The 14,310-nt window shown below is 54.5% G+C and overlaps 1 protein-coding gene across 3 annotated transcripts in view; it reads right to left on the bottom strand.

Annotated features, from left to right (window-relative positions):
* KLHL29 (kelch like family member 29) overlaps positions 1–14,310 on the bottom strand; it is a 297,536-nt gene that overhangs the window by 17,068 nt on the left and 266,158 nt on the right. For all 3 annotated transcript variants that reach the window (XM_032866924.1, XM_032866925.1, XM_032866923.1), the window contains one exon: positions 3,987–4,125. In XM_032866924.1, the coding sequence (XP_032722815.1) occupies positions 3,987–4,125 (139 nt within the window). The remainder of the gene's footprint in view (positions 1–3,986; positions 4,126–14,310) is intronic.

Genomic DNA, 14,310 nt, shown 5'->3' with positions numbered 1-14,310 from the left:
CTGATGGCCTCCCGGAGCCTCCTCCGTGCTCCTGTTCATGCCCGAGGCCGGGTATGGGGACAAGTGAGCACTGCAGAGGTGGGGACTGGGTTTTCTCTTGGGCAGATCTGGTGGCCAGTTTACGAGTGTTTCCAACAGATGCACAAGTGTGCATGCACACACACACACACACAACATACACATACACGCACAAACTCTGCATCCCTTTCCTCGCCTATCTGTCCACACTACCAACCCTGAGTTTCACTTTCTTTCTGTATAGGCTTCACGCACAAATAAAGACTACCCTTCTGCTCTTCTCTGGGTTAGCAAATGGATGGTAAGAGCATGAACTTTGGAGTGAGACCTCCCATCCCAGTCCTACTGCTTCCTTAAAATCCTCTGGGCCTCAATTTCTCCATCTGTAAAGTGGGGACACTAATGCTACTTGTTTCTCAGGGTTAGTGGGAGGATTTTCAGGATGACATTCGACATTTCTACAGGCTCCTTGGGGAAATGAAATGAAATAAGGGAAGGCTATGGAGAGAAGCTGTTGCAGCCGCACCAAAGGTATACACACACGTGAGGACAGTGTGTGCACAGAGTGGGGGTTGGCCTGGGGCCTGGCGACCGGGGGCAGGAGAGCTGGTCAGGAGAGGACACTGAGAACCAGCTCTGCCGCTCACGGCCTAACTGTCGTCCTTGTGAAACACACATCTGACCACGACAGCTCCAGGCCAAAAGCAAAACCCCTGAGGGCTGGCTCCGGCCTCGTTTGCTCCATCGCCACCTGGCGCCTGGAAGGGCAGCGACACTGAATCGTGTGCTGGGCCTTGCCACCCCTGCCGTCCCTGAACGTCCCTCTTCCTACAGTCAGGCGCTCTGCGGGGCTGGGCGGGGGCGGGGGGGGCTCTAAACCCCATTTCTGTGCTCAGGGCTTCCTCAGGATAGAGACCCTTCTCATCTAGTGTTTCCTGCGAGAGGGGCTCCTGCTGTTTGCTGTGCAAAAAGGACCGAATGACTTGGTTTCCCCACGTCTGTCCTGGGGCTCCAGGTGAGGGTCTCTACACTGGGTTGTGGCTGGGGGTTGGGGCAGGGGGCTCACTGGGGCTAGAGTGGTGAACACGACCGGCCCCAGGACGGAGGTGGGCAGGAGTCCAGCCTGAGCCCCCAGGTCTGCGGGTCCTGGGACGGCAGAGAAGAGTGGGTCACCTGTTCTGACAGTGCTCACTGAGGCCATCATGGAAGGAAGGACCAGGACACAGACCGTCCCTCCTCCCTCTGGCTCTTCAGTGCAGCTGCCGGAGAGGGAAGCCCCTGCCTCGGGTTCAGCAGGCAGGGCCCCGCCTCTCCCGCCGGGCTTTTCTGGCCACAGCTCACTGAACCCGGGGTCCCAGCCCGAAATGACAGGGAAATGACACCGGCTACTCCCTGACCACTTAGGGGGTGAACTTCTCCAGGACGTTACATGGCCCAGAAAGGAAATCAGCTTTCTGCAGACTCTGCTCTCCTCCCCACAGCAGGAATTTCTTTGCAGCTATGGGCAGAAATGGTGATGGATGCCAAGCTTAAGAAGGGGGAACTAAAATTTAAAATGGCTGCAAATTAATATTATGACCTTCCGCCACAAGGGCGCCTCTGGGCTCAGCTTTGGCCTTCCCTCCTCCTTGAGTGACCCTCCTCTACGCTGAAGGGGTGTCCCCAGACCTCAGGCCTCTCTACATTCAGGTCTACCATCTGTCTGTTGCCTGGCAGGCATCCGTCCCAGGGCACCCTTCAGACATGAAAACCTGCCACGCCAGACACTCATTTCACCCCTCGCCCCCAGCTCTGCCCTGACACTGGTCCTTGGACCTGCCTTGCACCCCGTGGCCTCACCATTCTCACATCCTGGGGCTTGCACATGGGAAACCTCTGCAGGGCTGGCTGTGCCCATCCCCTTACTGCCACCCTGGAATGTTGGAACTGGAAGGAAACCTGGATGTCATTGGAACCAACCTCCTGCTTTACAGATGAGAAAACTTGAGGCCTACAAGAGAGGATGTGACTTGCCTGGGGTCGTAGGACAAGTGGCAGAGTCAGGTGTGGAACCCAGGTCTCTTAGCTGCAGGGGGGCGGTGCCCTCTATTTCTGATTAGGGCCACTGAGGCACATCCTACAGTTCTTTCACCTTCAGGGGGACATCCCTTTCCCACTGCTCTGGATGCCCCCACAACCTCAGACCAAGCCCAGGGCTCTAGCCCAGGGGTCGGGCTTGCCCATCTTTCTAATCCCAGCTCACATCCATCTCTGGGAAGGCTATCTTCCCCTCCACACTGCTTATGACGGCCTCTGTCCCAGCTTTTCATTGCAGGCAACCCATGACTTGTCTGGGGCATTCTAGAACATTCCTTATATTCTAGAACATTCCAGGCAACCCACCTCTTGCCTGGAATGTTCTTCCTCCTTCCTTTTTGGCCTAAGAAAGCCTTCACTACTTTGGGTTCCCACCAAGTGGTGTCCTCTGTTGTGCACAAGAGTTTGGCTTTACGTGTAAGGTCTCTAAAGACAGTGAAATGGCTCCTGTGCTCCTCTTGCCCACCTCTGTAGTCCAGGGCTGGGCCATCACTTAGTACCAACCTGCCCCTGCATCCTGCCCGCTCTGTGCTCTCCAGCTGGTCTGTAGCAGGGACCAAGGCCCTAGGATGCTGGTCACTGCCAGTATCAGAATTTGCCAAGAGTGGCAGCACAAAGACCTCCCTTGGCCCGAAGAAGCCACTGGACGTGCCCCTTTACCCCAGAGCTCATGCCCCTGACCCCTGTGCTTGGTCACAGAGAACCCAAGCACTGGGGGCGGGAGACCCAAGCTGTCCATGAGACTGGAAGTCACAAAGAGCCTGCCCCTTCCTGCATGGCTGGGGCCAGCGCGGCTGGGTGGGGCTTGCACGCCGGGCAGCTCAGCTCTAAGTGAAAGGACACAACAGATTGGAAAGGAGATGCCAGCCAGTGTGCCATCCTGAAACAAAACACAGTCACTCTGGGGTTAGTTGGCAAGTCCAAACACAGCATTGGGAAGCAAGCAGAGGTCCTGTCCTCCCACTCTGAGCCCAGTCCCGGCTCAGCGTCCGCCCCGGAGAGGCTGCAAGGCAAAATGAGCAGCGGCATTAATCTGCTGATGGTGAGAGAAACAGGAGCGTTACCCTGGGCCGGCCCCCTCGGCTGCTCTCCCTCACTAAGGAGCTAGAAGGTGGCCCCTGACTTCTTTGCGAGGGTATGAAGCAGACAAAAAAAAAAAAAAAAAAAAAAAAAAAAAAAATCAACATAATGGAAAAAAAAAAAGATGCTCATGCACCATTAAAACTCATTCAGGTAGAAATAGCCGGGGCAGAGGGCGGAGGGGAAGGAGCAAAGGCTGAGAGAGACCGTGTTTAGGACACACCTGGTCTGTGCTCAGACAACGCCGGTTTAGGCTCCGTGTACAAGTATCAAGGCATGCAGCGTGAATGCGGATTTGGCTACAAGTCTCTTCTCCCCAACTCAAGCTGTGGAAAAGCGGCACCGTGGGCGCCTTGTGCTCCTCAGCGGGGGACAGCCTGGTCGATGTGCTTTCCTGGCATTAAGGTCACTATCGACAGCAGCAATGATGGTGCCTGGGCCCCTGTGCTGAACCAGTGGGGACAGTGTGCCGGGGTCCCTTAAAGTGGAGTCCGCAGTCCTCCTAATCTCAGGGAGGGCTTGTGAGCCACTGAGAACTCGGGATCCTCGGGGCAGGGCGGGGGTGTTGTCTACGGCTGGCAGAGGCCCCTGGTGACCAGCAAAGCTGCGTGGGACGGGCTGGGGGCAGTGGCTGCTCTGGGGCTGTATGTGAGAAAGGGCACTCGGGGGTGGAGGGGGGGGGAGGAGAGATGGCTACTGGCTCTGTGACAGGGAGTCACGCTTCAGGAACCTGCAAGAGAGGGGAGGAGAAAAGCGACACAAAAGCGTCCTACAAAGGAACAGACCCGACCACAGCTGGAAGGAAGGCAAACCTTTGAATCAGGTCCTTGAAATACAAGCTGCAGGAAGCTAGAACATTTTGGTGGACTTCAAACTCTCTGCCTTCAACAACAATTTTCAGGTCTGTAAACGCTTTCGCTCTGCGTTGCTGGTTCAATTCCTTCAACATTTCTGCAGAACAGAGAAGACAGACAGGGCCAGGTTCCCATTAAGAGGTTTTTTTTTTTTTTTTCTTAATTAAAAATTTTTCTTTCAAGAAGTAGAGAAATCGGAAAATACTTGATACTGTTTCTTGGCAAGACTGGCTCAACACTGACAGTCAAAAGAAGTCACGAACAGTATGTGTCAACAAGCAGCAACTGGGAGGGGCAACAGAACCAAAGGAATGACAACTTTCCAAAAGCAAAAACAAAACAAAACAAAAAAAAAAACATAAACCAACCGAACAAACAAACAAAAAACCCCAAACCAAAACAATACAATACCAAAAATAAAATATATATATATATATATATATATATATATATATATATATATATAAAATGCAGAAATTGAAAGGCTGGGGGAAAAGATTCCCATACTGACAACTGGAAACACAGAGAATACATTATCACAGACAACTGAAACTGTCATATAACTACAGAACAAGTTCTCCAAATGCCAATGAGTGCTGATGCATTGGATGCCAAGTAAAGCATGGCATTGTGATGCAAGATGGGCTGCATATGGATCAAAGGAATAAAAACCACAGAACCTGCAAAAACAGCATCCCTTATGTTAGACACTCAAGCCATGGCACAGGGTGAGCTTTTCTCCCTCCCTCCAAGGAAGGAGGGGGTGGAATGGGGGTCTGCCAAGCACTTCTTCCGTGCACACTCTGGGACTGCCGGGGAAGGCTGGCAGGAAGTGGGGGCTGGGCGCACCTCCTCCCATTTCCTTGGGTCATTCTCTCCAGACTCCCACCTTCAGCTGAGGCTTCAGCATGGGAGAGCCTGGCTTGCAGCCCCCAGCAGTTCCCAGAAAGTGGCCTCCGGAGCCTTTCCCACCCTGATGCACACCTACCTTTGCCTGGTGTCTTGGCCACCTAGGGCCGGCCCAGAGAGTGCCCCATGCCCGTGGGCTCCGAACCTGGGGATGTCTCCCAGACCCTCCTCAAGGCTCAGAAGGGGGAAGGAGGAGAGCCTGACAGGTACCTTGATTCGCTGATACAAACTCCCATTTTCGAAAGTTAGGGCCTTCCGATGACCAATGTTCCCACTAGCCTTGCCTTGCCTGCCTGCCCCCCTGGGGTCCTTAGTTGCTGGTTGCTGGACATCAGAGGCCCAGATTCTTGGCCAGAATGACCGAGACCATTGTCAGGCAGGGTTATGTCCTTTGGCAGGTGAATAGGAAAGGGGTTCTGCAGAACTGAGCCCTGCTTCCAAGTCCCCCACCATCGCCCTGAGCCCTCCGGGTCGATGCTGCCCCCAGGCTGGTGTTCTGGAATCATCCTCCAGCATGCTCTGCTCCAGCCTGACTGTCATCTCTGTCCACATGGGCTGACATCAGCTGCCTGTCAAGACTCCCTTCTGAGCCCCACCCTGCCTCTGACAGCTGTGCGTCCTCGGAAAAGCCCTTGTGCTCTCTGAGCCTCTGTCTGTATGTCAGCAGAACGAAGCTGGAGGCTCCCGCTCTATTCGCAGAGCCTGGTGAAAATCCCCGAGCTCAGGCTCAGGCAGGGGACTGTGGGCTCGGGGGCTGTGAGGTCAGGTAAGTCCTTCTTGGCAAGGACATCCCGGGCTCTGGTTCTGCTGAAGACCAAGGCACATAGAGAGAGAGAGGTCTGAGTTGTGCAGGCAGAGCTGAATCACTGACCACACCACGAAGCCTACATCAGGCCGGGCACCTGCAGGGGTGTGTTGGGGGCGCTGGCTGGGGCCTCCAGAAAGCTCCCTGCGGGTGTGCTCCGACCTGGACGAGGGAGACCAGCAGCGCCTGAAGCACCAGGTGGAGGGTGTGGAGGGATCCTGTGGGGCCGACAGGGAACAAAGCAACGATGGGGGCGGCAGGCGGGGTCAGACGTCAAGAGCCTTGGAAGGGGGCTCCGGTGAGTCTTGTGGGCACCAGGGAGCCATGGGATTCTGTTCAGGGGAGCGACAGGTTTGGACCCGGGTGCCAAATGAATCACTCTGGCAGCCCCCTTAGGGGTGGGACCGGGAGGAACTGGGTAGGCTGGAGGCTGGAGGCCAGGAAGGAGGTGGGGGAGCGCTGGGCCTCAGAGCCAGGCCTGGGGGAGAACCTGAACTCTGCCTACTATCAGCTGTGTGACCCTGGGAAAGCGTCCCTGAAGCCTCAGTTTCTCCTATATTGAAGTTAAATGAGCTAGCCCATGGTAAACTGTTCCGTGGGCCTCAACGGGTGGCAGGCACGATGTCATTGTCAATGGTGGTGACGGCTCCATGATCTAAGTGAGGAGGGACAAAGGCCTGAATGGCAGTGGTGACAGAGGACAGAGAAAGACAAGTATTTAGGCTGGGAAACTACGGCCCTTAGTGCTGGAAGGAAGAGGGAGGCCAGCAGGTGCGAGGACCACTTGCAGGAGATGGCGGGAAGGGAGGGGGTGCTGAGCTCAATTTGAGGTTGGGGTTTGGGCCTATGAGACGCTTCGGGGCGAGGGGCAGGAGGCAGGACGCGTCTGCGGCCCGGGCAGGAGGCGAGGCAGTGGAACCTGCAACCTAAGCCCGTGGCTCGGGCAGGGACACGACGTGGTCGGGGAGCCCGCAGGCTCGGGTGGGTTCAGGCTAAACCGCTCGCTACGCTCACAGAGCAGCTCCAAGAAGAGCCACGAACTGAATTCATTCCCGAAACAGGAGCCAGGTGGTGATGTCAGCTTTTTGAGTGAAGTCATGTGGGGGTTAAAGAGTTCTGGGCTGGTGTTCCAAAGACCTGGATCCTGGTTCTTGTTCCAGCTTTGCCACTAATTGGCTGCGTGACCCTGGGCAAGCTGCGCCAGCTTTAGGTTCTCAGTCCCTTCAAGCACCGAGAGGCACCTGCCGGGTGCCTCCCAGCTGTCAGGCTTCAGGGAGTGATAGATGCAGCCCCACACGCCTGCTGAGTTAACCAAGCCCTGGGGGCTGGGAAAACACAGTGGTTACAAAATACCACTCCTCCTGGGCCCAAAGCATTCTGATTGTTTCTGAAAGCTCTGACCCGGCAAAGATGACATGTGCAGCCCCAGCCCTGCAGCGCTGCCTGCTGCCCTGGGATTCCTGGCTGGATCTAGGAGGTGCTGGGAGATCCAGGTCACCATCGAAACGCAAGCGCTTTCTACTCTCGCTTTGTGGAAATCTGGATTTAATAGCTGGGCAGGATTACTCAGTTTCGGAAAAAATTTTCAATTTATGAAAGTGCTCACCAGGGGATTCCTTTTCACAGCAGGGACCCAAGTGCATTCAAGGTTTCGATCAGGCGGTGTGTGCCTACTGCGGCCGGCTGAGCGCCCAGCTGGAGGGAGCCCTTGTTTTGGGACAGCACGTCCCAGGATCCACGGGAGGAAGCCAGCACTGGCTCCAGGCACAAGCCGCCCTCCTGCCTAGCCCACTGTCTTGGCTGAGGACAACCACTTAATGTGCGAGGGGCTCGGAGGAACATGGGGTCCTGGGGAAGCTTTCCAACCAGCCGTGCTGTGCCCAGTCTGCAGGCGTCAGGACAGAGCCCGGCAGAGGCTGGACCTTCGGGGTAGACCCTGGTAGCACCCCAGCACCCGGCAGAATCTGACTGTTTCAGGCTTGGGGAGGAGGGGGAAAGTCCTGACCTACGGTCCTTCCTTTTTGGCTGACATCGGAGAACTGTTTTCTGGCCTCCCAGGTTTTGGGTGGGATGTCCCACCTGTGTCCGCAGGATGCCTTGCCTTCACCTGGCCACAGAGTGGCTGCCCTTTGCCCTTGGCCTTGCCCCTCAGTGGGGAACTCTCACAGGTCCAGGTCACTGAATCTCCCCCCTCTGATTCCTCTCCTCCCCACACCAAGCCCACCTCCTTTACTGCCTAGAAAGCTCTGCTGTCCATTCTCTCCAGGCCTCAGGAACAACTAGGCTCTGTCTGAGCCACTGACATCTGGCTGTTTCCAGCCCTAAGCCACCCAGCAACCTGGCAACCCCTCCTGGATTAAATAAACCCTTCAAGGCTGAGCAGGGGGAGCAAGGCTCCTCCACGCCCCGCTGAAGCCTCCCTGTACCCCAGGCATGTCCCCTCCCAGCCCTCACCCTTCTCCCTGCCCCAATCTCTCTCCCTTCCTTCTTCTTCTGGCTAATTACCATTTTGTCCTGTAATACCAGTTAAGGTGTTACTGGGTCCCAAGCCTCTGCCTCCTTCCCCTCCTCCTCCCCCACCCTCCTCCATGCTCCCACAGCATCCCATGCTTACGTCTTCAGAGCACCCTGTGCATTGTAATTACTTATTTACATGTCTGTCTCTTGCACGTGACTGTGATTTATTTATATTTTTATGTTCAACATTTATCACAGGGCCTGGCATATACACAGCTGGTGTGGTAGAAGACAAATTTCTTTGTCTCCCCTCCCACCAAGGGGTGAAGTTCTTTTCCCCACCGTCTCAATCTTCATTGCCCTTGTGACTTGCTTTGCCATGGACTGGGGTTGAAAGGACATTGTGTGAGTGTGAGCCACAGCCTCAAGAAAACTTGCTTGCTTCAGCTCACACTCTTGGACCCCTGCCCCTACTACCCTATGAACAAGCCAGAGCGACTCTTTTGGAGGATAATAGGCCACGTGGAGCAGAGATGAGTCATTCACACTGGCCAGCCCTCACAATATCAGCTAAGCCTGACCTAGAACAGCTGAGCCCAGCCCCAAGAGCAGATGAGAATCATAATCCAGATCAGTGGTGGTTGACTTAAGCCACTAAATCTTGGGATTTTTTGTTACGCAGCAAGAGCTAACTGATACAGAAAGCATGAATAAATGATAGGGCTCAAGTGCTTGTGAAACTTCCCCTTCATCAGGGTCTCCTTCATGGGTAGTGTTTAAGCTAATTTTTTTTTAATTGCAATAAAATTTAGCATCATAACTGGTTTTAGGCATATGGTTCGGTAGCATTAAGCACATTTATAGTGTTGTGCGGTCAGTCCCTGGAATACTTCATCTTACAAAACTGCAACTCTGTTCCCATTAAACAGCCGCTTAATGACCCTTCTACTTTCCATCTCTATGAATCTGACCGCTCTGGGTACCTTGTGCATGTGGAATCATGCAGTATTTGTCTTCTTGGGGCAAGCTTACTTAACTTACTATAATGCCCTCAAGGTTCATCCGTATTGGAACATGGGTCAGAAATCCCTCCGCTTCTAAAGCTCAATGCAATTCTTTTATATGGATGCATCACAGTTCGTTTGCTTGTTCATTTATGAGTGGATGCCCGGCTTGCTTCCGGCTTTGGGTGACTGTGAACCATGCTGCCGTGAGGCCCAATTCTTGACACTCAGTGGCGGACTGTGTCTCTAACTGTGTCGGCTCAGCCCCCACTGGAAGTGGCGGGGTAGCCTGGCTCTGTGGACCCAGCACCAAGCGGCTTCGGAGAGTGGACACTGGGGAGGGTCGGCCTGGACCTGGATGCTTTGTTTAGAGAAGAGGGAGGCCACAAACAGAATGAAGCCTGGAGATGACATCGCAGCCCAGCTTCTGAATATTTTTCACCAAATGACACGAGTTATTTGTCAGAGACTAATGGGCTCATTCCAGCTGGACTAGAAGGGCTGTCTGAGTTGGTAATAAAGAGGAAGAGATGTCAAATATTAAAAGGCAACGCATTTCAGTGGCTTTGCAGCAGAGAAGTCCATTAAATCAGAGCCCCGAGAAAGGTTGTACAGCCGAATAATTTTTTCCAGAGCTCAAGAAAGAACCCAGCTAGGTGACAAATGCTCCTGATTCCAGTGGTATTTATGACACATATTTGATAAAGGACTTGAAAAAATTATAAACTCAGAGCAGTTGTGAAATATAGTGAGAAAGCCCAGCAAGGACTGTGTCACGCCTGCCCAGAGGATAATTCATCCTGGAGTGGAGGAGCCTGGTGTGTGCAGACACTGTGGGGACAAATGGTGACTTTGCACAAACAGAGCTTCCTGCTGCCATGGCTGGGTCAGGCCATAGACGGTCAGGGACAGGCCCCAAAGCTGAATGTCACCCTTCTTCCTCCCCTGCCCGTGACTGATCAGAGAAACACATCCCCTTTTCCAAAGAACAGCTCAGAATCGACCTGGAGTGCCAGCTGGGCCCTTTCTTCTAGGTGAGGCAGGATAAAACCGCCTGTGGACCACGTGCCCAGCCTGAGTTGGAGGGATGGTCCTCTACTGGGAAGTCATACCTGCCCCAGGCCAGGGCCTGACAGTCTCACACAGGCAAGCGCTCCCTGGAAATGTGTCCTTCTAGAGAAAGGAAGCATGAAAGACTCAGATGTATTGCCCGACTTAGAGTTTTAGTGAGGAGACCTTCTGGTTGTCCTGTTGCCCAAATGGAAATTCCTACCATTTATTGGAAAGGGAAAAAGCCCTAAGGACAGTCACCACCACTCACTAGCCTGCCTTTTCCAAGGCGTCTAATGTTGGGTGACAAGACCTATTTCTCAGGCAGTAAAATTTGGCACAGAAGGGCCTTTCTGTCCCTACAGCCCCTGTCCCAGGGCTACACACTAGGGCATGCTTGATATGCATTTGCTGGGCAGAACTGAGGGTTACCTTCCAGTGGGAACATTCTCAGGCCCTCCAAGACGATACAGAAGTCATGAAAATTTTCTCCTTAAAATTTAAAAAAATTCTCATAAAACTGCAAAGGTGGGGGCAGACCACTGGCTGGGCAGGGAAGGCCAGTGGGCAAACCCTGAAGCTGCGATCAGAGGGAAGGACCCCAGCTAGGTGGACACTGGCTGCTGTTAGTCCTTCCTGCCTCCAGAAAAGTTGCCTCCACCTGGCTCCTTCCCCTGCTTTGAGGATGAAGGCTGAGTTCACCCTCTGAACAGGAGAGGATGGAAATGTCATGGGGGTCAGGGCTAGTAGACCTGGTGGCAAGTCTGGGGCTTACGAGAGCTGACAGTGTGCAGACAGCATGCAGGAGCTGGGAATGCAGGCTGACATGCCACAGCCAAGGCTGGGGGATATGCAGTGAATTAAGCATCCCGGCAAGTCAGGTCAAGACACTGAAGAGCTCTATGGGGATCAGAAGCCTGAAGGTGGTGTCTGCAAGTGCAAGGGAGGCCACAGAGATGGACTGGGAGCCCCTAGGAAGTCAGGGGTCTGGAGGGAATGTGGCCAGACAGTCCCTCTATGAGGCAGAAGACAACTCCTGGAGCCAGAACTTGGTACTAGGGAAGTGGGTACCCTGAGGGCCCTTGGTCCTCAGGACCAGGGGAGGATGAGACTCAAGTTTGGCCCCAGGGAAAGAGCTGAATCTGTTGTCTGGGGTGGGGATGGGGAGCTCGCCTCTTCCCCTGGGCCTCTGTGAAACTTTCTTGTGCCTCTAGCATGTTTAGAGACACTGCTTCTCTTCCACTGGAGGGTAGATTTGTGGAAGGTGGGCAGTGGTTCTCAGCTAGAGGGACTAGAGAGTCCAGAGGCCAGGCCACAGTTAGGCCACGTGAGAGAACCATTTTCAGCACCTTGGAGAGCTCTAAGCACCCAGGAGTCTGGGCAGAGAGTGGGAAGGGCTCTAGAAAGGTTGGGGGTACTAAGTCCACAGCTGAGTAAGGCTGAGGTATGGACAGCCCCTTTCGGAGGCAGACTGGGAGCTTCAGATGCCTTCTGTCTGACCCACTTGTTTCCTCATTAAACAGGTGGGCTGGGGTTGGGGGTGTGTTGGGGGTCTATTTGCAGACCCGAGGAGCTTCTGATTTACCAGGAAACACACGAAATGACTGTGGTGCCAAGTGAGGGGAGTTTTGTGGGGCAAGTGCTGGGTAGAGGAGGCTCACAGAAGGGACTGCTGGCTGGGTTGGTTGAGCAGAGGGAGGCTTGGGTGGGGAGACAGTGAAGAAAACACTGGAAAGATGTGTAGCAGCTCACCAGGTGGGCTGGAGGGGCCAGGTGTGAACCATATGCATATGTGTGTATGTGCGTGCGTGCGTGTGTGTGTGTGTTGGAGTGTGTAGTGTATGGAAGCATGTGGGCATGACCATATGGTATGTGTGAACATGTGGTTGTGTATGAGCCCGTGTGTACATGTGCAAGCATATGTGTGTGTGTGTGTGTGTGTGTGTGTGTGTGTGTGTGTGTGTGTGTATGTGGTATAAGACGCAGGCCCATATTACTCTGTGAAAGAAAACAAACCCAGTGTGGTCTTTAACCCATGGGAAACTGGGGGCCATTGGTGAATTTTATGAGATAGGGTGAGAGAGTCAAGTTTGTCTCTTCCACTCAAAAAATCGGCTCAGAATCAACCATCAATGGCTCACCTCCATGTACCCTACACTCTGCCCCCATCCCTGGCCTTCCAAACCATCGGATACTTCCTTTCTGCTATTCCAACCCATTCTGATGCCCCCTCCTCTGAATTTCCAGGTACGGGGCACTGGGCCCAGAGCTGGGGTCGTGGTGGGAGCTGCGGAGGAGGGAGCAATAGTCCCAGGGGGAGGGGCAGCTCAGTGGGGACACTGACTGACATCAGTGGGTCAGTGGTGGTGCTGGTGGCCTTCTGAGGAGGGAGAGATGAGGGGTCTGGGGAGGGAGGGTTGGAGTGGGATGACCAGGAAGTACAGGAGGTATCACCAGTGGAGAACCAAATGCACATAACAAGACGTATTCTTAATTTACTAGTTCACAGCCTAATACATATTTACTGAGAGCCTACTATGTGTCAGGACCTGGACTATGGACACGAAACCGGTTTCCATCCTCAAGGCGCTCACAGTCAGATGGGGGAGGTAGATGCTGCCTCGGACTAAGGTCATTTGGGTTGCTTGGCACTGGAACCCCCTTCTATGGGGAGAATTCCAAGGTGGACGGGAAGCTGGGCCCTGTGGGGTGAGTCTGGTGGGGGCAGCCTCCTGGTAGCTGGCACGTCGCCACAAGACCTGGGCTCAGCTGATCCCAGGGTGTCCTGGGGGGATGCAGAGCCAGCCAGTGATGACCACAGTGCTTGTGGCAAACCAACCCAGCTGGCAGCTCAGGGGTGCTCGAGCAACCCCGGGAGGTATGAGTTCGGGAGAGAACAGTGCCAGTGGGTACTGACCCTGACATGGATCTGCCCGTGCTGCCCAGTCCCCAGTCTCGGATCAGTTCCTGCTCTCCTGAACTCTCAGAGCGGCAGTCTATGGTTGGTGTCATGTGACCTGAGTGGCACCAACATGGACACATGTGTTACATTGTCATACACAGGCTGATAAACACCCCTTGCAGCAGAGCCGGCCTGGGCCACTGGGGGAGCACAGGGAGCAGGTGGAGGAGGGAAGGCCCGCGGGGGTGGGGATGGGGGACTTGGCCGTGTCTTGGGAGGGGGGTGGGGCTTGTTAATGGTGGACAGGAGGGCATTTTGGTTAGCAGTCTGCCTGTGCAAAGGCCCACATCGCACATCAGCACACAGGCCGCGTGAGTAGTGGGCAGCTGAGTACGGCTGGAGTGGGGAGGGGGGCGGGGGCTCTGCGGCTGAAGCGCCCACAAAGGTCCCTGTGACCGGCTTGTGTTAGTAGAGTGTGGGCCTGGGAACAAAACTGAGAAAAGTCATCCAGGTCACCTGGGGTATAGAAGGGTGAGATGGGGGGAGGGCACATATCTGGAGAAAGCTAGACCCTGTCCCGAGGGGCTGCTGCTGATTGGGGGGTGGGCGGTGAGGATGAGGCCCGGGCCTTTAGCCTGGAAAACAGTGGAAGGGGCCTTGAGCTCTGATGGGGAAGCAGGACCCCAGGTCTTTGAGAGCCCATGCAGGGCTGGGGCCGAGGGAAGGATTTTCTGGGCGCTGTCCCCTTCTTCACCCACCTCCCTGCTGGGCCTGGGACATGGCATCCAGGAACCAGGTGCTGGCTGCTGCCTCTCTTCCCTTCAGCATCGTGCATGTGCCCCTCAAACTGATGGGTTAGGGTTAGGGTTTGCCTCGTGGGCTGTGAGTACAGAGGCCTTTCTACGAGGAGCAGCTACCAGCCTGTGGTCTATCCTTGGCTGTTACCATTTTGTAGCTTTCTATTTTACTACTCACTATTTTAGGGGCAAGACGTCAGATTTCCAAATACGTATGAGGATCTGTAGCTGGCCCCTGCCAGAATAGAACAAAGCTGTGTGTGCCGCGTGGAGCAGTGCCAAATGTGCCCCCAGATAGGGATAAACTCTAGACGTCTTTGCCCGGAAGACAGAGCTCAGCGAAGGCAGCTGGGGGACT

Source organism: Lontra canadensis, unplaced genomic scaffold (assembly GCF_010015895.1).
Source record: "Lontra canadensis isolate GAN:19392208 unplaced genomic scaffold, GSC_riverotter_1.0 scaffold32, whole genome shotgun sequence".
Classification (NCBI taxonomy): domain Eukaryota; kingdom Metazoa; phylum Chordata; class Mammalia; order Carnivora; family Mustelidae; genus Lontra; species Lontra canadensis.
The sequence above is the reverse complement of the archived record's forward strand: the minus strand, read 5'-3'. Positions and strand labels throughout refer to the sequence as shown.